The sequence below is a fragment of the Peromyscus maniculatus genome, chromosome 1 (genome assembly GCF_049852395.1).
Source record: "Peromyscus maniculatus bairdii isolate BWxNUB_F1_BW_parent chromosome 1, HU_Pman_BW_mat_3.1, whole genome shotgun sequence".
Classification (NCBI taxonomy): domain Eukaryota; kingdom Metazoa; phylum Chordata; class Mammalia; order Rodentia; family Cricetidae; genus Peromyscus; species Peromyscus maniculatus.
The window spans coordinates 94,910,830-94,935,783 of NC_134852.1; the positions used below are offsets into that span (position 1 = coordinate 94,910,830).

Sequence of the window (24,954 nt, forward strand, 5' to 3'; positions counted from 1 at the left end):
CTCACGCATTATGTCTTCAGTCCCAGAATGGCGGTATTAGTGGTAAACGGTCTCTGCTTCGCATGAGACTGATCAAGTTATTGGCAAGCTCTTCAATGCATTTCTATATGGGCCAACTGCTTCAGTGTCCTCTTCAAGAAAGCAGGAGAATCCAGCTCCCTTTAGTGTTTGTACAGCATCCAGAAGAATGAGGGGACAGAGCTATGTCAGCCCAAAGTCATAGCCAGAATTATATTCATTTGTAGCAGTGGATACCATAGAGATAAATATAATTTTTTCCTTTCTTTTTCCTTTCTTCAAGTTATCACAGAACTTGAGACTCTGTTCTAAGCAAGTTGTCTTCATATCCTTGTAGTACCTTGACAAGTAGTAGGGGACCTAAGTCCTTCTTGGGAGGTCACGGGGGACGGGGAAGGTGTGTCAAACCACAGTCACTAGTCCTTGGGGCATGTATAGCTCCCCCCAGTGGACTCTTAAGGAAGTGCCTGAGAAGCTGGAGGGCAGTTTAGGCACTAGAGCAAGCAGTATTCCTAACATGCATTCCACAAACACTGGTCCCATGAAATGCCCCTAACAGAACCAGTGCTCTGTGATGGGATATGTGAATGAGGCACACCTTGTCATGCACCCCCATGGACAGTGGCATCCCTTGTTGTATCAGGGCTCTAAGATTTCCAGTGTGGTCCCACTCCCTGAGTGCACCCACAGATCACCAAGAGACGCTCTGGAATTCCTGGAAATGTGGTGGGAGACAGAGGCTATAACTACTTAACCATTTCTGCCTTACAGGTATCCACATGGGTCATGTGCCAGCACAGGCAACCTCCACAAGAACAGATCCTACACATCTGTGACACAGACACAGCCCCTCAAGGATGTTCACTCAGAGCCTCTTTCCCGAAAAGACTTTCAGCCAATCAGACCTCGCTTCTGTGGACCCAGGGTCTCTGCCTTGGTGACGCCTGGCCACAGACTCCGCGCTCCCAGATACTATGTTGTGAATGAACGGGACTGTCACAAAAAGACCCAGCCGACTTTCTGGCCAGAAAGACATTTCAAGATAGATGCTTTAGGTGACATTGTAGAGCTGTACCCCAGGAATGTGCAGCAGTATGTGTCCTGGGCCCCCCACAAGCCTTGCTCACCACAGCTGAGTGAAGAAGAGGAGGAGATGCTGAGGACAGATTTGGTCCAATGGTCCATCCCCCCTGGCTCCTTGACGGACCTCCCTCGGCCTTCTCGTTTTCACACCGGTGACAGATCAGAAAGTGACACCAGAGACCCTGAGTACCAGCCAAGGATGTACTACAGGTCTGAGGACAATAGTTTTGGGGGCCAGCCTGAGAGGCCCACATTTGTTCACAAAAAGCCACGATCCAGGAATGTCCAGTACCCACAGCATCCTCCAAAAACCAGGGTCAAAACCAAGTTCGAGCCATCCTTCACGGAATCTGATTCTGTGTCAGCAGCATCCAGCAGTGACCAGCAGAACAGCAACAATGACCAACACCTGCAGGTCATGTCCAGCCAGGGCCGATTCCCGGGGTCTGCCAGCCAGCTGGGCAGAAGGAAGACAAAGTCCAGGCAGGCACTGCCCACAGATCTAAATGACCTAATTTGTTCAAATGTCTAAGCTTCTTTCAGTTCCCTTCCTAAAGACTGGACCTCTTTGGAAGAATTGGGAGCACACAGTCCCACGCTTTCTGGAAGAGAAACCTGCTCTGGGGATGTTAGAGATCTGTGGAGCTTTTGCAGGCTTATGTGCCACTGCTGTCTGAAGCTCTGAGACCCTGGGGCTTTCACTTCCCATTCACAGCAGTGGTGTATGAGTGGCAGTTCCTGGTGTTTCCTTATGCCCAGCACATACATCACCACATCAGCCTGTCCTTTCAAGAAAACATGAGGCCTTTGATTCCATTCAGGGTGGTTGGCCATGCTCACCAGCAAGCTAGACCAGGACTGCAAAAACCAACCTCAACACTCTGTTTCTCTTCAATGATATGAGTGAGTGCTTTGCACTGTGGTATTTGAACATACAAGTATTGAAACTCTGTAGTGAGCACCCAAACTCAGGCGGCCACCCTTGACGTGTTCACAGTATTTAGTTGATGAGGACTAATATATCAGTTTAGTAGTGGCCAGTGTAGTACACTGCAAGCTTATTTAACTCTGTATTCATCAAGACACAGATTAGACATGACCCCAAATTTACACCTGCGGTTTCCTGGTTCACTTCACTGAGAAGGATGGGGATTGAGACTCAGTACCACGCTCAGCTGGAACCAAGACTCAACCATCCCCAAGAACACCTGTCTTCTCAGCTCTTGGCTGTTTCTGTGTTTGCTGACCTTGTTCTCTCCCACGGCCAATCGTCCTCCAGGTAGGAGGTGAAGAATTCACAGCCACAGAGATGCCAGGCTTCTACCCTCCACGCCATAGGCCCAAAGGAAAAGAGCAGAGCGGACATTACCTCCTTCCCACTGTGTCTGCTCTGGAGAAGTGGTTCTCTGGATCCTCTGGCTGGCCTTGTGCAGGGCTTGGCAGCTCTGCGTGCTCTACCCCATGGTAACCAGCTTTTTAGAAGCTCTGACTTCTCACATTTCTGTCTTCTCTACTATACTCAGTGTCTTTGGAGCGAAAATGGCACCATGGTTCGACAGTCCCAGTAACGGATAGACAATAGATACCACGTGTGTTTTCCAGCACTGTCTCGATTGGAATAACAGTGGGGACTCTCCCCAAATTGAATTTCTCTGGAAACAGAGAGCATCGCATTGACGATATAATAGCATTGTAAGCCATGGGCATATGCAAAAACCTGGAGCAAGGAAAAGGTTTCACAGGCAAATGAACTTTGCATCGGCTGTTTCAGTCAGCTCCCCGTGTTGGGAAGATCAACAGAGAGGGTGGCACCAGCCCAAGGTCAGAGGGGTGTCCTTGCAGAGGTACTGTCTGTACAAAATTGGGGTGGCCTTAGGGCCAGGTTGTGGTCTGGCCAAATTTTGCGGTCATAGTCTGTTATCCAGAGCACATGTACCAATCTTCCCACTTAACAAGCCTCATGCTTCACTTACTTTCTTGTCAGGGCTCGGACACAAGCAACCCCATCTTAATTTTTCTGATTTCCACCCCACAATACCAAACTGAGTGGCTTATGGGATGCACACTCACCATCCTGCAGTTGCCATGGCTTAGGAGCGCAGACACAGCTGAGTCTCCTCAGACAGAAACTGAGGGAGGCATCCACAAGAATTGACATCTCATCAAAGATCCCAGGCCCTCCCTCTTCCAGTCTCACACGACTCTTGGTCAAATATCCAGTCCTTGAGGTTCTAGAAGCTTCCTGCATGTCCCGGCTGCACAACACTCTACACAGCATGGCTGGTGGACCTGCACTGGCAGCTGAGTGTGGCTATTTGGCTTTCAGTCCCTTTTGGCAGGGAAGACGTGAGCCCTCTTTCAATAAGGCCCTCGAGTAGGCCAGGGCCACCCAGAAAACCCTTCCTTCTGATTCCTAAAAGTTGGCTCATGGGAGACCTTAATCACAACATCAAAATCACTTCACCTTTACTGTATATCATAACCCAGCCATGGGGTAAAATTTCATACTATTCAGGACGTTCCACAAGCCATCCCTTCCATGGAAACAGGAATCCTGGAGGTCTGCATAAATGTTTAATACCTGACTAGATGTAAATGGATGGATGAATTAATGAGTAGACCATACTAATAACTGAATCACATATGCCAAGGCAGCTGGATTAGAGGCCAAGATAACTCCCAATTCTAACCAGGAAAGTTTATATAAATATTGCCATTTGCAAAGTCCACACAGATACTCCCCCTCACAGAACTCCTGAGGAGGAGTGCACAGGTTTTCAAATGCTATGCCATGTTGCCTCTAGGATCGATGGTCCAGACTTAGTGTTCTGCAGTGTCTGGGATGCCCTTTAGTGACAGAGTTACCCACAGCAGTGCCATAGTGAGGAGGCCTCCTACCCCAGATTCTGGGGTTAGGGCTGAGACCTGGAGTTACCTGGGACATGGAATTAGGTTAGGAAAATCAGACCTACCTCCAGACACCTGCAGGAGCAGCAGCCTGTTGGCAAGGGGGAGGAGGGAACATAAGCAGACCTTAGAGCATTCTAAGAAAACAGAGTCATCTAGTCACATACTCAGGGCTGAAGTGTGAGTTCAGAGCAGGCGTATACGGCTCCTTGTATGGGGTGATTCCCACTTAGAGAACTTTAGGACACACAATAATACACAAGTGAGTATGATGAGCACCTGTATTCCCCTTGTGAGGGTCAGCAATGGTTTGTATTTTGTTTCCATGGAGTCCTTTAGTCTTAGAAATAAAGAAAACACTATAGAGCTGACTTGGAAGACTGATGCAGAAGGCCTGAACCACAAGTTCAAGGTCAGCCTGAGCTACATGGTGCCAGGCTAGCTTGGACTACACAAGAATGCTCAGGAGAGAGAGAGAAGGGGGAAAGAGAGAGAAAGAATCAGATTATTCTTTAGCCTCATACTAGAAGTCCTTCCTTTTACACTGTCATGAACTCAGTGTATATCCAATCAGTAGACTGTCATATTTATAGACATTGTATGTGTGAATATATGTATATAAGCATCTTTAGCAATATATGTCTTAAGTCAATGCTATTATCCTAGATCTATCACTATATTTATTTGTCTTTTGAAATCTATTACAGAAATATGCACAGATGAAACTCCCTGTGACATATGTTTAGTATTTCATTATTTGGATAAACTATATAACATCTCTTCCTTTTCTTCACGAGGGGTATTGAAATAATTTCCGTATCTTCCCTATTAAAAAGGTATACTAAACTTCTTCTGTATATTTTCTTTGAATTTATTAGTCCTATAAAGAGAAACCTGAGCTTGTTGGAGGCAATCATATCATGCTTTCCCAGTTTCCACTTTATTATTTTTTTGCAAGCCCAGGGATGTTGCATCCCCTACCTTGGCAGATGGCTGAAATGTTTTCCTTCCAGTCTCACCAAAGGCTTGATCTTGCTGCATTATGTAATTTCTGTCCATCTGATGAAAAAAATAATCAATCATGTGGTTTGAATTACTCCGCTCTTTTTCCTTCTTCCTGTCTCTGCTCGAGCTGTTGGGTGATTCACCTCTGGACACTTCTGCTCACTCTCCTGCTGCAACCCATCATCATTGTGAAAGGGCTTCCATGAAGCTCCTAACAAATGCATGGCTTGCTGATCACTCACCTCCCTCCACTTCGGGGATACCAGCCCTTATCTAGGCTTTATTTAGAACAGAAAGCTACCATGCTGCCTTATCAAGCTTGTTTTGCATAACTGTGGTTTCACAAGATGCCTGTGTAGTTTAGTAATGGCCCGTGGCAAGGAAGATTGTCTGCTTTCTCACCCTGTCATCAAACTACTATTGGTAGCATAATCCACTGGATTATTCCAAGTCTGGGGTCTGAAGGAATGAATACCTTAGTGGTTAAGAGAGCATACCCGGGGGCTGGAGAGATGGCTCAGAGGTTAAGAATACCAACTCCTCTTCCAGAGGTCCTGAGTTCAATTCCCAGCACCCACATGGTGGCTCACAACCATCTCTAATGAGATCTGGTGCCCTCTTCTGTATACATAATAAATAAATCTTTAAAAAAAAAAAAAAAAAAAAGAGAGAGCATACCCTCCAGTAGACACCGGAGCTGAGTTTCATTCCCAGCACCCATACTGGAAGGCTTACAATTGCCTATAACTCTAGTTCCATGGGATCCAATGCCCTCTTCTGGCCTCCTTGAACACTGTGTTCATGTGTATATGCGCGCGCGCACACACACACACTTAAAAATAAAATGAATCTTTAAAAACCTCTACCCTAAAAATTACTGCATAGTAAATGTGCTTTCCCCTTTTTATTTGTCTGTCTGTCTGTCTGTTTGTGATTGGTTTCTTTTATCTTTTCCCAGTCCCTGGAGCCACTGGTCTCTACCTCAGTGTGTTCCGACTAGATGATTAGATGCTAATTGACTCAGTCCGGGTAAAATAGTGTGGAGGAGAGCAGCTGGCACCCAGTAAACTTGAGCAAACAGACACTGTTGCTAAGGGAAGGACAAATGGGCAGCTCTATGCTTATTTACTAGACTCACGGTGTCCTGAGCTAACGCAATAAATACTTTGTGACACCCCTGCCCTGAACACCTATCTCAAAGTCAGCTAGGGGTTCTGTGAGGTCTGCCAGGGAACCTGGTGGCCTAAGAGGCTAGAAGCTTGTGGGAGGGCACTGACCAATGAACCTGCAGAGCTCAGTTCTTCCTCTTCCCTGTCAGCTCTCAATTGCAGCCCCAGCAGACTTCAAAGGAGCGCCTGTCTGTGCCCCTCGGAGTGGTGTGTGGGCACTAGATCCTCTCTGCTCCAGCTGGTTGCTTTTCCTCCCCTGGGCCTGTCTCCAGCCACAAAACAGATGGAGCAACTCCAGGCTACCTCGGATCTCAGCTTCCTTCTGCAGGAGTTTGTCACAGGCCTTGGGTATACAATTTGCTTCTCTGAAGATTTTTGTCTACCCAGGACCTCCCATTTTTTTGGAGAGCAAGGATCAAAGTTAACTGGAATTAACTTTGGTTTTGGTTTTGGAGGGTCTGGAGAAAAGGCTTAGCAGTTAAGATCACATCCTACTGTTGCAGAGGACCCAAGTTCGATTCCCCGCATCTGTCTGTGTTGGTTGGCTCACAACCAACTGTAACTCCCACTCTGGGGTAGCTTATACCATCTTCTGGCTTCTGTGGGCATCAATACATACATGCACATATACCCATGTAGACACACACATACACACACATATAAATAAAAGTAACACTTTTGTAGGAAAAAAAAAAAACTGCCCACTGCATTCTGGGCATAGCCATCTCTTGGATATTGATAGCTACTAAAAGTCATTTTCTAGAGCGACATTGGCTTTCCTGGGCTGGTCCGTAGCTTAGCGGTAGAGCATTTACCTCACCTGCCTGAGGTTGTATCCAGCATAAAGAAAATAAAAGGCAAGACCTACTTTCCTTCACTTTTGTTCTCATATTGTTGAGGTTAACCAAAATTCTAATAGGCTCAGCCTGACTCTCAAGCTAGAGTCACAGAACTTTATAGAAATACATTACATTGAAGTGTAATTGGACATTGTTGTGGTTTGAAAGAAGATGGCCCCCAAAGGGAACGGCACTATTAGGAGGTGTGGCCTTGTTGGAGGAAGTGTGTCACTAGGGGGGTGGGCTTGGAGGTCTCTTTTTCTCAAGCTTCCCTCAGTGTGACAGTCAGTCAACTTCCTGTTGCCTGCAAGATACAGCACTCTTAGCTCCAGCACCATGTCTGCCTGCAAGCTGCCATGTTCCCTGCCATGATGATAATGGACTGAACCCCTGAAACTGTAAGCAAGCCCCTCAATTAATTGTTTTCTTTATAAGAGTTGCCATGGTCATGGTGTCTCTTCACAGCAATAGTAAACCCTAATTAAGACAGACATTTTTAAAAAAATTTAAAAATGGGTGTTGGGGATTTAGTTCAGTAGTAGAGCACTTGCCTAGCAAGCACAAGGCCCTGGGTTCAGTCCTCAGCTCTGGGGGGGGGAAATTAAAAATAAATAAATAAATAAATAAATAAATATTTTAAAAAATGTTAGTAAATGAAATAATGAGGCAGCATGTGATGATATAAAATGAAAAGAAAATGTCTAGCTGACTTTACACTGTTCTAAGATCACACCTTACTAAACTGGAACATTCTGAGCACTGAAACATAAACATCCCTAGCATGCAGTGCTTCATGGGGGATAAAGATCCTAAGAGAGGTGTCATGAGGTGATTTTGTCACTGTGTGAACATCATAGTGTGTTCTTATGAAGGGCAAGAGGTCTACAATGTCATTGGTCGATATCATCTTACAGGACGACTGTTGTTCATACTGCCTATGATTGACCAAAATGACATCCTTATGTGGTACACAGCTATATATAAACATTAGCAAACTCACACACATGTGCATATATACACACACATACACACAAGTACACACATACTTCTTTCTTACTCAAGACATATTTGTACTTAATTGAACTTAGATATGTTATAGTGCATAAATGTTTACTGCACATCAAATGCCATTCTGATTACTATTCACTATTAAGCCATTTGACCTGTGTTTCAACTGCTAGTACTATTACTATTTCACTTTTCAAATGAAAAGAAAGAGAAAATTTTAAGGTCTGGAATGGCTACTCATTTTCTAAAAATGCTATACACTTGCCAACACAATGTGTGACCTGAGTGATCTGATGAGTGCTGGCTTTATCTTTTTTTATTACTTTTACATTTTAATTTTTTTTTGAGTGCTGGAAATGCAACCCATGACCTTGAGCATGGTGTGTAAATATTGTATGGCTTAGCTGTACCCACCTGCCCAAAGGCTGGCTGGCTGGCTGGCTGGCTTGCTTTCTCTCAATAGGGTCACATTCTGTAGCTCTGCCTAGCCTGGAACTCAATATGTACACCAAGTGAGCATCAGAATTGAGTAATTCTCCTTCCTCTGCCTCCCAAGTGCTCAGAACACAGACATGTGCTGCCATGCTGGGCTTCTAAGCACAGGCCTTTGTATTCACAATACTGTTACCACTCACCTTGTATTTTTGACTTGTTTATGTGATGTAACATATGACCATCTTTCCCTTTCATTCATAAACAGAGATCACATTGGGAGAAAGATAAGAATGTATAATACATTCAGTTAAGCTTTAAATTCTAACTACGTACTCCAAACAGCAAATGGCTCTTGATGAGAAGGGCTGCCTCCTATCAAGTCTGGGCCTCCGATCCTCCGCTCTCTTGAGCAATCCTCCTTGGCGCCAACCTTAGTTTCATCAGCTGTGTTATATGAGTTTAATGGTTACACAATATCCCACATAATGGGTATCTTGTAACTTTGCTTAATGCCTTGACAAATAAGTTACTTTCCATTACAAGGGCACTCTTCTCTGCCTTGGTGCAGGTGAGGTTGTTGAGTTAAAGAGGAAGTACAAACAACTGTTAACATGTATCACTGCTTTGTTTGCAAAATGTTGCATTCTGTCATCTGAGGTAAGGAAAAACCCTTTCTCCAGTCCTATTCCTAACACCGTGTACTAACACATCTTGTCCTGTTCGTCTACTAGATGGGTCTCCTTATTGAGTTTGTAATTCTCTGTGACCAGGGTTTCTACATGTTTTGTGTCATGGTTGTTTATTTTGTCACAAAGCATCTTTCCATGTGTGATGCTTTCTTTTTGTATTAAATTTGCTAGACATGTCTCAATGATTTAAAACCATGTTTTTTACAGCCAAACATCTTACTTTTAGTTAAAATGTATCTCAATTTTATCTCCAATTATTATCTTTTATGATTTTATGTGCTTAATTTTTAAAGCACAACAAAGTGAGCCATCTATTTTATGACTCCTAGAATAATGCACATGTGTGGCTTCATGTACTCTTCACAGTAGCACAGGGAGACATGTTATTATAACATTTCACCTTGGAGCAAACTGCTATTCAAAGATGTTAAGAGACCTGCCTTCCCAAACCCACACAGTCAATACTGGGTCTGGCCCTCAAGGTGCCTGGATTCCTCACCCAGCCAGACAGTCCCTCAATTCTTCCAAAATGGACTTTCAAGCCACATAACTGCCTATATTACCTCCCTAACCTTTGACGAAAACAGTGAACTAGTTTCAAACAATTCAGTTGGAGATAGGCTTGAAGAGGAGGAAACCTGGGCTGCTGTTACAGAGGGGATAGCATTCCACACTCTCCCACTGGCCTGGCTATCTCTCTGTCCAGAGGTTACTGATAATACTCTGATCTGCTTATCATTTACTTATTTGATGATTCTGGGATTGAACTCAGGTCCTAGCACATGCTAGGTAAGCATAATACTACTTCCCTTTGTCACCAGATCTCTTTTCTATTTTGAGATGAGGGTCTCATTAAATTGCCCAGGCAGACCTTTAATACCTGGGCTTCCTGTTTCCATCTCCAGAATCTGGATTAAATTTCTCAAGGGAAAGCCAGGGTCTCCCCCTGGTGCCAATACATGGCACTGCCTGTTGGATGTGTATGTCTACTTAGAGCTCCCTGGGCATCTGGGACTAAATAGATCCGACATTGGTTTCAGCATTTTCCCCAACTAAAAACCCAATCCCTTCGAAGTTGTCTCTTCCTTTACTCAGCCAAGGCACCAGCTAGTCAAGCCCAAAAGGTGAGAATCGCGGCGCTTCCACGGGCTTCAACCTCTACTGTCAGAGGCAGACTTCCCTGAGCCGACCTCCTGAACAGAAGTCACAGGTGAGTCGCTCTCCTGCCTGTCTCCACGGCCAGCTCCTCCACATTCTCCGGGGCCACCCCGCAGAATCCCCCTAGGGAGTTGTTTGCTATGAAAACTGCATGGTCTCAGTGGAGGCCAAAAGCCTCTGAGCACTCAGGGGAAACACACCACTCCATACTCCAGCCTATGAGTGGTCCCTGGCCCTACTCGGAGCCCGCAGATGCCGCGCAGGGTTCCGGAGACCCGCCCAGAGAAGACGCCTACCGCAGGGCGGGATTCCATCTCCAGACCTGCCAATTTCCAGGAGGGGCGGAATTGTCTGAGAGCAAAGACCAATTCTGAGAGTGGGGAGGCGGAGCCCAGGGGCGGGGCTCCAGGCTCCGCCCAAGGCCCGGTTTTCCGCCTAGCAGAACCGGTGCTGCACAGCTGGGTCCCTGCACGCCGGCGCAATGGACGTGTCTTGGGCCACGCAAGAGAGTGAGGCGGTGGCGGAGAAGGTGCTCCGGTACCGCCGGGACGAGTCGGGCTGGAAGAAGTGCCGGGAAGGCGTGAGTGAGGGACTGGGCGGGAAAGGGGGTCTGGAGACTGCTTCTTGGGGCTGGAGTCCTCCAAGCTCCCAGGCTTCTCCTCTCCCTGGGATTTTCTGCACCGCAGACCCCGGAGGAGGATTGAGAGAGCTATTCCACCGAGGGTGGCTGCTCTCTGGGACTCCTGGAAACTCCTACACCTTTCAATGAGAAGCACACTCAAGGTCACCTGACTGGTATGAGGTTAGGATTGGACCTGAAACTCCAGCTGCCAAGTCTTTCCTCCATACATTATAATACAATCCCTTCTAGGAAGTGCCAGGGAAACAAGTTTTCTTCCTTGACGCTTCTGATTTTATTTAAACAAATACTCCTAAATTGCTTAAGGAAACAAAAGTTCTTGGTGGCGTTTAAGGCGATTGGAGAACCTCCCACAACTCCTGGAGTTAGCCAGCCAGCCAGCCAAGATCTTTTTGCTCATCACCTGCTGTGGGGGGCAGCTACATCCATGACGAATCCCAGCTGTGCCAGGAACGGGTTGGGTGACCTTGGAGAATCATGTCTTGAGATCTCATCTCCAAGACTTCCTCTAGCTCTAAAATTCTACGATTCTGTGCCTTTTGACAGAATGGAGTTTCAGTTTCCTGGAGGCCATCTGAGGAGTTTCCAGGGAATCTGTAAGTGCACACTTCTGACAAAGCTTGTCAGAACCTCCACTCCTTCCTGGTTTCTCTGGGGTTACCTCATGAAAGACTCAAACCCACCCTGGCCCTCTCTGATTACCAGTCATCTTTCAGAAAAGCATTAGGTTGTGTTTTGAATTGTTTCTAGCAAGCTGAGTTTGACCTGTTTGTGCAGGCTGGAGGGGAGGTGGGCTAGCATATTTTGGCTCCTTTTTGGTCAGCCAGCCCTAGAACTAGGACAGACATGTAATAGACTTGAGGTAAAATCCTAAGATAAATGAATTTAATTGATGCCTTGGGTCACATTCCTCTCTATGTTCCAGGTACCGAGGAGAAGGGATTCTGTGTGGGACACCAGCAGAGGTGTGGGATTGCATAAAGCCAGTGGCCGGAGGCCTCCGGGAGAAGTGGGATGACAACGTGACCAGCTTTGAAATTGTCCAAAGCATCACGGATGTAAGTTGCTCTGGGTGTGTTATCTGTACTGTCTTGTCCTGCCGCAGTACCCTGACCCTATCTCCTCCGAAGAGGAATCTGTAACACCTATAGGCAAGAGGAATCTGTAACACCTATAGGCAAGAGGAGTGCCATACACACCATCCCAACCTTGGCCCTCTGGAAAGAGTGTGACTCTGAGAGCCCAGAAACCCTCAACAGAGCCAGGGGGCTATAGATGAGGAAGTCCCCGGCCAGTCTGGGCTCCCCCAGTACGGAGGCAGGCCTGGATCTAGACCACCAGATCTAGTTTGAAGCCTTGTCCCTAGACAAGTAGGACCACCGCAAGTGGCCCCTTCTGGATTGCAGTGTCTCCTTTAAGAATGTGTGCCTGCACACCAGCCCTGCCCGTCGGGAAGCCTTGCTCTAAGGCAGACAGCCTTGTTCTGCAACTGCCTTGTCTAGTGTGGGAGCCTCAAGTTCCCATGGGGCCACAGAGCATGAAAAGGTGGCTGGTTTGAGGAAATGAATTATTCATTTTAACAAATCTAAATGGAAATTTAAATAGCCACAGGAGCTAGGTGCTGTTATAGGAGGCAGCTCCAGTCTTGATGAGCCTGCCCTGGCGTCATCTGTCACTTTAAGATTTTGTTTCATTTCGATCATAGAGGCGCCAAAGAATAGGAAATCATGGTGAAAACACATACACAAGCAGCCCTCGGGAGGCCGACCTGTGTGGTTTGAGTGGCATCTTAGTATTGCTGTCTAGGACCTCTCTGGCATTGGCTGGTGCTTACATAAGCAGGGAGCATTGTGAAACCTCACAGTGTTTTGCAGCTGGCCAAGCTGTGGCTCCAGGTGTCTTTGTCCTGACCTCATTTCAGTTCAGTCTGTTCGCGGGAGTTTTTGTCAGGGTTGTCTGAAGGATGGGGCAGTAATTTGCAGTTGCCTTTAACTTACGACAAATGACTCGTTCTTTCTTTCTTTCTTTCTCTTTTCATTTCTAAGAGTTAAATAGCTTCCTTTAGAACCACAATAAATAGGTAAGATTTTTCCTGTTCTGATTTAAGTGACACCAGCCCAAGAAAAGAAGAGAATGCAGAGAGAGAATACAAAGTATTGTGTACAAATGGGTAAAGTTGAGCAACCCTTGCTTAATGCCTTTTGTGTATAATACAAATGCCATAACAGAAGGACTTGCATATATGTGGGTGTGTGTGTGTGTGCATGTGTGTATGCATGCATGTTTATGTGTGTGTGGAGCCCCAAGAAGTGTCTCCCACAGTCATTCTCCACTTTATACATTGAGGCAGAATCTCCTGCAGAATCTGGAGCTTGCAATTCTAGCCAGCTTGCGCCAGGGATTCCCTGCCTCTGTCTCCCTTCTGGGATTACAGCCTAACTACCACTGCTATCCAGCTTGTATGTGGGTTCTCGGGAATCTAAGTTCCACTCCTCACCCTTGCACAGCAACATCACCCACTGCACACCGTCTTTGGAGTCAACAGTAGCCGCATCTCTTCAGCATATTCGCACCTCTCAGTCTCAGCACAGTGGCTGAGTGACTGAGAATGAAGGGCTAGGAAAGCCACAGGCTGACAGCTGAGCAGCCATAATGATGGTTAACCCGTCGGTGCTGTCAAGTTATTGGGTGTCTATTCCTGGCTCCAAGCTCCCCATCCTGAGCCCCGGGGGAAGGCAACAGTCTGACTGAGGTAAAGCAAAGCTGCCAAGTGCACACAGGTAAAGGAGCCAAGCAAGAGTTGGCTCCCAACTGTCACAGTGCCACCTCTCAAAGGGAACCAAAATGACTTTCTAACTCTTCCCCCTTCACCTCAGCTCCAGATCTGGGTTCCAGTGGCGTTATCTCTCAGCTCCTTCCCCTGGGGGTGTTTTTCCCTAGTGCTACTTTCTAGGCACCACAAGCTCCCAGTATACCAGGCACGGACGCGCACGCACCCACGCACACAGCACGCAGAGCAGAATTCTTGGTGCGTGTAGCTGTTTCCTTCTTTGTCGCCTCTCCAGCATGGCTGAATGGTTGGTGCTAGCGGGGCTTTTGGGCTCCTCTGGGGACCCCAGCTTGTCCCTGGTTATGCCGGGTCCCTGTGTGGGACTGATGCTGCAGACAACTCAGAGCCCCTCATCCTGGTGCATCCATTTCCCTGAACGCTGGCTGGGCCAATGTCAGTCCTCAGCAGCCCCATAGCCCCTGCCTGAGCCCAGTTAGCCTTCTGGGGCATGAATCTTCCAACTTTTGTGTCTCCTCTAACAGATTTTTGAAAAATGATGTCTCATCCCAACACCTGTCGTTATCTAACATTCAGTTCACAGCTTAATTTTCATCGACTTTTGACATGTACTGTTTGTTAGTTTTGATCAAAGCAACGGCACTATTCTTTTAGTTCTATCTAAGTAATATGGGCTTTTATTTATTACATCCCATTTTTAAAATGGCACATACCTGTAATCCCAGCATCCAGGAGGTGAAGGCGTGGAGATCAAGGGGCTGGGGACAGCCAGACTACTTAGGAGCTCCAGGCTAGCCAGGGTCACATTGCAATTCAATAAACAAAGCAAGCCACCAACTACAAGAAGTAAATGTTTCTTAATCAGAATGCAATTATTCTTCCTTGAACTCTGTTTTACACAGCCTGCTGATTTTTTTTTTTTTTAATTTTATTTAAAAACAGGGTCTCTTTCTATAGCCCTAGCGGGCCTGGAACTTGATGTATAGATCAAGCTGACCTTGAACTCACAGAGATCCACCTGCTTCTACTTACCAAGTGCTGAGATTGCAGGCTTATACCACCAGGCCCAACATCCCACTCCATTTTATCCCTCACGTAATGCATGTGTTTCTTTGGACATCACCAAGTTTTATTAGAGATAGTCATGCATATTGAGAAAAAAACTTTTTTAATCATGTATTTCTTTTGATAACAAAAACAAAAAAAATGAAAGAACTGGACTGAAGTATGAGTGTAATTTATTAAGGTAACACGATTACATTTGGAAATTTGAATGAAGAATGATTAAACACAAAGAGAAAAAGTATTTTTCATCTCTGCATGAGATGTGTGGGAACTCTTTGTTCTCATTAATTCATGTGTCCATGGGAAGATTTGTCTTGTTGCCAGAGAGACACAGCCTTCAGCAGACACTAGACACAGAAGGAGAGAATGCACAGGCTGCTGGGGAACTTAGGCACCCTGAAAAGCAGAGAAGCCAGTGACGAGCGGGGGTCTTGTTCATTAGAAGAAACTGCCGATAAGGGGCAAAGACCTTTCCTTTCAGGTGACATTCATCAGCATGATTTGGACAGCTCACAAACATCCTGTTTCTTAAAAGATAACAGGTAAAGGATGTGTGGATGAGACATGAACCTGGAGTGAACTTGTATCTGTAACAAGTGACTCCATCTTCAGCATTCTTAAAAATAGACTCTTCCCTTGGGCTCCAGGTGGAATCAGAAGCAGATGTTATGATTGTTGAAAATAACAGTTACGTCTAACCGTGCCTGCTACAAGATACGGGAATTCAGAAATGGACATGTTTCTTGGACTATGCATGGGGGAAACTGACATTCTGGGTCCAATATGGGGCCCCATGACCAAATATTGCAGTCAGCATTCCTGCAGATCTTTAGCACTGGGAGGGATTCTACCCTGGGCAATGCAAGTTAGGATGATACTAGATGGATAGAGGAGAAGATTCATTTTACAGGCACACACTGTTCTCATGTGAGGTGTTTTGTTTTTTAAGACATGGAGATGAAATCATTTGGCCTTGTTGCACCCACTAGAAAGTGCCCAAGTGCCCCCAGGCTTCCTTTGGGTTCTCCTGCTTATAGCTCCCCATGCTGCTGTGTATGAGATGGACTTGTCTTCAGTAGACCTGAGCCCACTTTGTCTCAACAGATGCTGTGTGTGAGCCGAACCTCCACACCCTCGGCTGCCATGAAGCTTATTTCTCCCCGGGACTTTGTGGACTTGGTGTTAGTGAAGAAATATGAGGATGGCACCATCAGTTCCAATGGTAAGTGACGGTAGGTGTCAACCGGCTGTCATAGATGCACCCCTAGATCTTTGAGGAAAGCCGGGTGATCAGAAACCATCAGCAAGCTCACACGTTCCTTCTTCTTCCCTCTTAGAGTTGAGGAGATTTTTGTACCAGAGGGTCTGAAATGGGGAGACTGTACGCCTGAGATTTATTATGTCTGATATTTCATCATCACTGTGTTTATTCCTGCTGAGCTCAGAGTTCATGCCATCAGTGTGCAGATTGACCACAGGAGCATCCTAATCATGTGGTTGCTTTCTGCCCCATTCCTGCCCTATGGGAAACAGAGCCCTGATTCCTCTGCATCTGTTGCTGGGGAAGATGGGGGGGGGGGACGACATCCTCACTTCTGTGAACTGAAATTTGAGAGAGGAATCTTTGTCCTCCTACCCTGAGCCTTGTATATTGGAATGTTCTTTCTTCTGAAATTCTCAAAGGGTTGGAGAAAACTGTGTGTGGGAGTGAATGCAAGTGTGTTTGTGAGTGTGTGTGGTGGGGGGTAAGGACGCATGTGTGTGGGAACTGGAGTGGGTGTAAGCATTAAGGAAGTCGGCAGGTAGCAAACCCTTTGCTGGCCTGCTGGACTTGGGTCATTGGGCCTGTGCAGATGGCGGATCTTCATTGCTGGTGGCGGTGACCCTGCTGCCTGAAGGTAAGTTCACTGACCTCATGAATGTCTTCCAGCTACCCACGTGGAACACCCATCGTGTCCCCCAAAGCCAGGCTTTGTGCGAGGATTTAACCATCCATGCGGGTGCTTCTGTGAACCACTGCCAGGGTAAGGAAAGTGGGTGGAGGCCTTTGTCTCAGACCTGACCATGACACCTCCGTGAACTCACAAAACAGGCACTTTGACTGTGTAACCCACAAAAATAATAGTGATGTTACAAAATGCATCGTCACACACAGGCCACTCAGCGACACAATGTGCCATTGTAGGTGGCTCCTGGGGAAGCTGTAAGGAGGTGTTACTCAGATTAATTTTGATGCAAGAATTCCTCTCTCCAGCCCCGCCGGACAGGTCAGGCAAATGTCCCAGTCACATTGAGCAAATAAGGAAACCGAGGCTTAGCATGGGTCAGAGATGTGTCCATAGTCAAAGGCCAGTGCCATGCCTGAGCTCTGGATCTCCTGTACTCTCTGAGGATACAGACTAGAGTGGCTCCGGGAACAAATTCCCCATCCTATGTAGTACACAGCGACCGTCCCTCTTTTACCAGAAATGGGGCAGAGCTCAGGGCCTCGGGGACAGTTCCGAGACCATGTTGTAAATCAGGAGCAGGAGAGCCCTGAATGCACTCACAGACACAGCCAGGATCTTGCCAAGAGCTCTCTGGGTAATGAGTTACCTGAAGGGCACGGGTTTATTATGAGTACCACCCAAGTTAATGAGGAGAGGGATTGCACCTGCTGATGCAGCCCTGCGTTTCCCACAGACAGCCGGAGGGCACGGTGTGGGCTTCCCCACGCAGTCCCAGGAGGCAGGTCTCCGTGCCTAGGGTACTACTAAAACCCAGACAGAGCACCCCCGCGGCTCCCCCGCAGAACACGGTGTCTGCTGAGCTCGCTCTCCAAACATCTCTTGGAGGCTTTTCTTAAGTGTCTCAAGATTTTGAGCTTGGCAATAGTAAAGCCATGCTTCAGCATGCACACACATGCACACGGCTTTAGTCCTAGTACTGAGGAGACCACGTCCTCTGGCTTGGGTCTGGAAAACTGCTCTGGACCACTTTCCCCTGCTCGCTTCCCAGCAGTCAGGCGCTGAGGCCTGCCTTGCCTTTCCAGGTTGCCAGGCATATTGCAGCCGAGTGTCTAGAGTAAGAACAGAGCCCTTTCTCTGTGAGGCTGACTCTCAGGGCTGGCTCAGGGAACACGCAGTATACAGGCTTTAGATGATGCAGCAGAGGTATGGCCCAGGTTCTATAGAAGGATTAGGTAGGACAGAGAGGTTGTATAAGTAGCCCAACATCACAAGCCAAGCAAGTGATAAAGCCGCAGCTTAAACCCAGCCATCTGTCTTCTCTATTGACTGTGTATTTTTTTTTTCTGTGTTTAAGAAACATCTGTTCTCTGAGGGCATAATTCTGATGGGCCAGGAGATGATAAACAAGGAACAAATGAAAGTAATGATGTTATATGTACACTAGGAATTGCTGCACGTGAAGTCCTGTGTAGAAAACTAAAAGATGATGAACGAACCTGGGCTCTGTTGGGAGTGAGTCACCCAGGGGGTCAGCAAGAGTCTCCTTGATAGGAGCCTCACATCTCGCAGTGGCCTGTGCGGGTGCAGGCTTCCTCTGGGTGGAAGCAGGTGTGGGTACGAGGGAAACTGTGGAAGGAAGCCCTGCGCTGGATCAGGGGAGAGGCCAGGAAGTACAGTCATTGTGGGAGCGGCGCCAAAAACTTGCCTCAGTAACTGGGAGCATTAGAGAGGTCTGAGCGGCCATGCCACGGCATCAGTGTGAGCTGCTCGGATGTGCCCAGAGTAGATGGAGCCGTGAATCAGAGCAAGAGGCCACGCTGGGGAGTGAGCCTGTGTCCTGACCAGAGATGGAGGTGGCTGGGCTCGGGCTATGAGAGGGAGAGCCGCCTCACAGGGCAGGGGGTGTGACTGGAGGAGGCAGCATCAGAGCGGCTTTGGTGGTGCACCTACTGCGTGTGAGGGGAACATTCTCTGTGCTCCACGTGTGTTCTGATGAGAGTGTCAGGACAAACTCCCAGCTCTCTGTGAGGACAGTCATGGTGCCCCTGAGCCCCCTTTTAGCCTCTGGTGGCTTTCCCCATGGGTCTCTCCCCGTGTAGCGTGCCCTCCTGTGATGCTGTCCTATACAGCCCAGGGCTCCCCAGAGAGAAATGTGGTCACTAACTCTGCTTTCTTACTTAGCTGCTCAAGTTCCCAGAGAGAACACAGCAGAGTGAACATGGGGCTCACAGCCTGAGCCCAGGGGAGGAGGCGCAGAGAAAGGGCCCCAGAATGCTGAGGGAGAAATGGAATCTGACAGTGCTCAGGATTTGAGGTCCAAAGGGAGCCCCACCCCCAGAGTGTGTGCATGCTCTCTCTGTCTCTCCTCTCTTTCTCTTTCTCCTCTCACTCTCTCCTCTGTCTCTCTGTCTCTCTGTGTCTCTGTCTCGCTCTCGCTCTCCCTCCCTCTCCCTCCTCTCTCTCTCTCTCTGTCTGCACAGGGGTAAAGAAATGCCAGTCTAGAGCAGTCCATGCTCTCCTGCACTGCTCATCCACTTGCCCTGTCGTCCTGAGGCCTCAGTAGTGGTCTATACAGCTGGGGGGGGGGGGGGGTTAGTCTCCAATACCAGAAGTTCCGTGTCTGAGAACCTCTGAGGTGCAGTGTTGTGTGGAGTTTCCGATGTGACCAAAAAGCTGTGGACAGGATCATTGAAATAAAACGCCACATGGTGGGGGAGGGGAAAACGCCCCATGCTTTCTCCAGACCTGGCCACAGCAGAGTTTGTGACCATGAGGACCCCAGGCTCCTGTTTGGTCATGCCCCACTTCCTCTTCTGTGTTGAATCTGATTTTAGCTTCTGGATTAATCTAATCCCCTGTTGCAGCTTCACCAGCAGACGGGACCCTGCATTTGGGCTTCTGCCACCCCTTGCCAGAGTCTCTTCACATACAGAAATTAGCCCCCAGTTCTCCAAAATAATCAAAGGTTCCATTCGCCTCCTAAAATATGATTGAGAATTTCACAAGACTCCGGTCCATCTAAACTGTAGATACCATTATGTGGTATGTTTTAAATTAAGGTTGAGCAACCTAAAAAAAAAAATTCTGTTCACACAATAGTAGTAAGTGAATTGCATGCTAAGTGAGATTTTATAAAGAATAATCAGCTTTTCCAAATAAAAACTGAGAAGAAAGGCACTGTTTTTCAGTTTCGCAAACTTCTTTCATGTCAGACTTAATAAACACATCTGTGACAGAGTGTGTTGTGGGGTCACAAATCGCATAGGCTGAAAACTCCACCGTATGTTCATAGGAAGCCTTGGCATGAAAGGAGTTTTAACCTTGCTGACCTCCGGAAAGGGCCATCGAGAACAGCTATTAATAGCCACAAGGAACAGCTGTATGTGTCCAGGGCATGGCCCCAGCTCCCCAGTGTGTTTGCAGTGGGCTGGGCAGTGTGTCCCCTAAAAGATATGCTATTACCCAGAACAAGGAGTTTGAGAGGAGCCCTGGGCACTGGGTCCGGAGCAGGAGGGAAATGAACACCCTGTTTGGGCCACGTCTGCTGGTCGTGACTCTGTGCAAGACGCTTCTGTGGTATGTATCTAACCCACCGCTCCTGTTTCCTTCTCAGGGAGCCCAACAAAACCAATCTGGTCACCTTCTTCCAGACAGACCTGAGCGGCTACCTCCCTCAGAGCGTGGTAGACTCCTTTTTCCCTCGCAGCATGGCTGAGTTCTACCCCAACCTTCAGAAGGCCGTGAGGAAATTCCATCACTGACACAGTTGGCAAGAGATGCCCGCCCTTCGGGAGCTCCAGCTGGTGATCCTCAAAGACCACGGAAGAGCTACTGTGGCCTTTGGAGATGCCCTGGTGAACAGGAAGTCTCGGGGTGCCAGTCCAGGACAGCAGCCCCTCCCCCTCTCCCCCACACCCCACGCCTCCTTCCTCTCGGTGCTGGTGTGGAAGGAGCTGTCCATCAGCTTGCGGTGGTACACACCTGGCAGGCAGGGCAGATACTGCTATGGCCACCAGACAAAGACATGGCTCAGGCACGCTTTGAGTCCTTGTGGTCCAGGGCCCTGCGTCCTGCCGTCACACACCTGTCTCTGTGCTGGTCTTAGGTAACCGTCTTCTACCATCCTGCCTCTTCTGGCATCTGGAGTTCCCAGGCTTTTCTCCCAGACTCCTGTGTTCATTTTCTGATGCAGTTTTATATACCAGTTTTTAACACAAGACTCCCCCCCGCCCCACTACAAAGACGTCCAACTTGGAAAATACGTTTTAAAGCCCAGAATAAGCCTTAAGGAAAAAACACTTTCCGCCTAATATTTGTTGTATCTTCTGTCAGAATCATCATCCTTTCCTAAATGTTTGTCCCTTCATGAGTTGATATTAGCTCACGTCCCCATGAAACCAGTTGGAATCTGACCCAGGCCAAATTGTATCTTTGGGAGGGAGGGAGTGTTCTGTGACCTGTGTACGTGATTCTGTGTGGGGCCAGCTGCTCCCGTGTGCATAGAGGAGTCTGGAAAGAGCCCCCTGGCATATACCTCACTATGTCCTCAGTCATGGGGGTGAGGCAAGAGCGCTCTGGCCCCCTGGCCCCATCAGGCCTTGCTGCCATTAGGAAGGAAGGAAGGAAGCACAAGCCCACGGTATCTAACAATTGCCACAAAACCTGCCATTCCAATAGGGACAAATGCTGTCTCCTTAGCTTTTCGAACACATTCAGAGTCCTGCTTTTCATAGAAGAAAGGAGAGCTCTCTGGCGGCTGACACTGATTGCTTGAAAACTCTTCAGAGCCATGATCCCCTCACAGTCCAGCTGGCTTCTCCCCTTTAGTAGATTTTAATAATTCCTCTACTCTTCCATTTGTTCTTCACAACATGAGGGGCGGCCTCTAGTCGAAGGGCTCATTGGACACATTTGCATTTTGATGAGGCTGGTTCAGACATTCTGCCTTCATCTATCTGGTTTTCTTGCTGCGGCTCTGTTCCCTGGGGTTGGGATACTGACTGTCGATCTCTCTCTGTCGTCTCTCCCTCTCTCTCTGGTTTTGTCTCTGTGTTAAGCCTACTTGCCATACCATTCTTTGGGATGTGATCCACCTTGGGTTTTGAGACAGGCTTTCTCACTGACCGAATAGGCTAGGCTGGATGCCCGGCGAGTTCCAGGGAGCTGTGTCTTTCTGCTTCCTCGGGTCTGTGATTGCTAGCAAATGCTCCCACACCTGGTTCTTTTGTTTCCGTGTGTCTGTTTGGTTTTATTTGTTTTTGTTTTTGTGTTTCTCTGGTCTCTGGGGGTTAAATTCATGTCACCATGCTTGTATGGCAAGCACCTTGCTGACCACTGTCTCCCCAGCCCCACACCTTTTGTTGTTGGATCAAATTTAACTTCTGTTAGATCTAAAAGGCTGATACAAATGGTGTCTTGGGTTTTTCACCTACTTATCCGCTATAAGGGCAAAATGCAAAGTGGGCTGGAGAAATAAGCATGCCAGCTCCAGTAATAGGCGGTCATTTCTCAGAGTAGGTGAGACTCGGCTCTGCAAGGGTCATTGAAGGCCTTTGCATGAAGAGCAGAAGTCTTGGCTTCAAATTCTGGAGAGGCCAGCAAGCTCCCATCCATCGGCAGGGCCCTGAAATAAATGGTCTCTGGTGTTCTGTCTGTGGTCCTTGCCAGGCCTTCCCCATGTCATCCTTATTTCATGGGAACAGAGGACTAGGGATGAGGATCTGAACCCCTGGCCCAGACCTAATAAACCGTACTTGCTGTGGATCATCAGGATTCACACTGAGTTGTCCTGAGCTTGGCTTACAGATACTCAAAACCAACCAAAGCAAATATTCTACTGGCCATACCCATGCTACGAACAGGCTGGGGGTCGGGCGGGGGTTGTTTCCCCTGGTGTGCTGTGTTTTAAAGCTCTGGGCCTGCTCGTGTCTACCAGGTCACAGAAGGAATGACAATCTCTGCCCCACCATATCCCAGGCAGACAAGCCAGTCATTGTCCCGAGGCTCAGTACCTTCCAATACACTGTCACAGGACCACCATTGGTGAGGTGGCTGTGATCACAAATGACTGTCTAGCAGAATGCCTGATGTGACAGGTGGGACATCGGTAGTCATTTCCATTTCCATGCTGGTTCATCCTGTGAGCACATCTGTCCACACCTTAACTCCCACTGCACTCCTCTATCATGGCCCCACCCTTTCTAGGATCACTTCTCAACCCAACCAAAAACGGTCTTTTAAGCGTTTGAAAGTGTTCTTGATGACAGGCTACATCTTACAAAAGTGCTCCTGACAGCATATCCCCTTTCCTTGAACCCAGGCAGGTTTTTGCCTGCTCTCAGTGGGAGTATAGTACAACAATGCTATGCGTCTTCAAAGGCGGAACGTTGAAAAGATGCAGCTCCTGCCTGGCTGTGGTGTGTGTACCAGGCAGCCTGGCCTCGTGGTGCAGAAGCCCAGGCCATAAAGAGACTTCTCAGTCATCACTCAGCACCAGCAACCAGAGGCACAAGCAGTGACCCTTCATGGGACCCCAGCCCAGCCTTGAGTTGTTCTAGATGATGCTTCGTGGGCCCAAAGGAGCTATCCTGCAAGACCTGCCTATCCTGCAGATTCATAAGAGAAAACTTGCTGCCGTGGGGTGGCTTTCATTTACCTGGGTGATGTTCAAATCAGGCCATGGGTTTCCTAGCAAACTGCAACACATCCACTTTATTAGGGCACCAGAATATTATCACGAGGCTGTTTATATACATACACTCTACGCTTTGTATCGGCCACCTCTGTGTGACTCTGTCCCGACATTTAGAACAACCCTCCTGATGGGGCAGTGTCCCAGAAGGTCCAAACCTGAGCAGCAGCTACCAGAAGCACACCTGGGCTTTCCCCAGCCTGGGTGAGGTGGGTAGCAGAGACCCTGAGAATCGGCAGTGGCGGGAGCTTCATGCTCCTGCCTTGTCTTAGCGTCGGCATCCTGTCTAGGAGTCTCCGGAAGCTGTCATCTGCTGGCATTGGAGGCCTTTCCTTCTGATGACTACAGTGACAGGTCCGTCAGGCAATGCCTTGATGATATTCCAAGCTTCAAACCGAGAAAGACCTTGCACGGCAGTGCCAGCGAGCTGCAAGATTTCATCTCCTGGCTGGACTGTCTCACTCTGTTCAGTCCCTATGAAGAAGCAGAAGATGACAGGTGATCCTGGGCTTCACAGGCAACAGAAAGAATAAAAGGTGCTTTCTGAGGAACCAGGACAGCTCAGATGTGGATTGCCACCCACCTCTGGGAGCTTGTCAGTGGTTCTAAAGTGAGCTGTTTCACAGCGTGGTAGCTCAGAGCTTGGACACCAGACTCAGCTCTGTTGTCAAGTGAAGAAATGGCAGTCAGCTCCAAGCCAGAGCCCAGGTAGAGACTTCCACAATTTCTAGAGAACCCCCGGGACTCTCGGTCCTTCCTAACAACCCCTATCTATCCTACTTTGTATTGACTCCCTTCTTCTGGTAATATTACCAGCCATGGGTCGGAAAGGGTGTGAGCTGGTGAAACATTCCTGAAGCAATTTTCAAAGGGCTGTTGGCTTGGTTGGCTTGGAAAGAGCTCTGTGTCTACTCAGAAAGACATACCCTTCCATGGCACCCACTCAGTCAAAGATACATACAGAAACCATGACATCTTCTTTTACTGCTTATACCAAAGGGAACCCTCCCATTCATCTGACACCATGGCCTTTACCAACAGTGAGTAAGAGTATAGAATAGTAATGAAAATACAGGGAGGGATATTGAGCAAGCCCAACAGACTTGTGCTGGTGCTCTACACTCCTGGCAGCATCCCCTGGGGGTACACACCAATAGATTCACTTTTCACAAGGGTGGAAACCAAAGATGGAGAACCTCACTCAGAGCTTGAAAGTGGCTCAGTTTTAGGGTCTAGGCTTGAACTCTGACCTTCAGGCTCTAGCATCCACATCCCATGGTACCACACCTGCCCATGGCTGGAGGCTTATTCCCCCATGTGTACACATGAGCCCGGAATAGTGAAGTGACTTGCCCAAGGTCATGCCACTGTACATTAGAACCCAGGTCTCTCAGGTTTGGTTTCCTCAAAAGCTAAAAGCATCTTTCCCAGAATTGCAGTTAACATGGAAAGTTGGGGTTAATTACCACACATGACTCAGCCTACCCATTTCATTTCCACAATGCTGCAG

The 24,954-nt window shown here is 47.9% G+C and overlaps 3 protein-coding genes across 5 annotated transcripts in view; 2 read left to right on the forward strand and 1 right to left on the reverse strand.

The window, feature by feature from the left end:
- Nucleotides 1-5,122, forward strand: part of Tmc3 (transmembrane channel like 3) — a 41,227-nt gene extending 36,105 nt beyond the window's left edge. The window contains exon 22 of the mRNA XM_042278838.2: nt 790-5,122. Within this exon, the coding sequence (XP_042134772.1) occupies nt 790-1,633 (844 nt within the window). The 3' untranslated portion in view covers nt 1,634-5,122. The remainder of the gene's footprint in view (nt 1-789) is intronic.
- A 5,631-nt stretch (nt 5,123-10,753) lies between these two features.
- Nucleotides 10,754-22,401, forward strand: Stard5 (StAR related lipid transfer domain containing 5). Of its 2 annotated transcripts, none has more exons than XM_076546416.1 (6): nt 10,754-10,891; nt 11,498-11,547; nt 11,877-12,009; nt 15,909-16,026; nt 16,735-16,828; nt 18,108-18,259. In XM_076546416.1, the coding sequence occupies exons 1-6, from the start codon at nt 10,793-10,795 to the stop codon at nt 18,130-18,132; spliced, it is 519 nt and encodes a 172-aa protein (XP_076402531.1). In that variant the 5' UTR covers nt 10,754-10,792; the 3' UTR covers nt 18,133-18,259. The 2 variants fall into 2 exon arrangements, with proteins under 2 accessions (XP_076402531.1, XP_006990288.1); XM_006990226.4 differs by lacking the exon at nt 18,108-18,259 and adding an exon at nt 20,367-22,401 and having other exon boundaries at nt 10,755-10,891.
- A 1,035-nt stretch (nt 22,402-23,436) lies between these two features.
- Il16 (interleukin 16) overlaps nt 23,437-24,954 on the reverse strand; it is a 95,487-nt gene continuing 93,969 nt past the window's right edge. For both annotated transcript variants that reach the window (XM_016008530.3, XM_076546411.1), the window contains exon 19: nt 23,437-23,918. In XM_016008530.3, the coding sequence (XP_015864016.3) occupies nt 23,731-23,918 (188 nt within the window). In that variant the 3' untranslated portion in view covers nt 23,437-23,730. The remainder of the gene's footprint in view (nt 23,919-24,954) is intronic.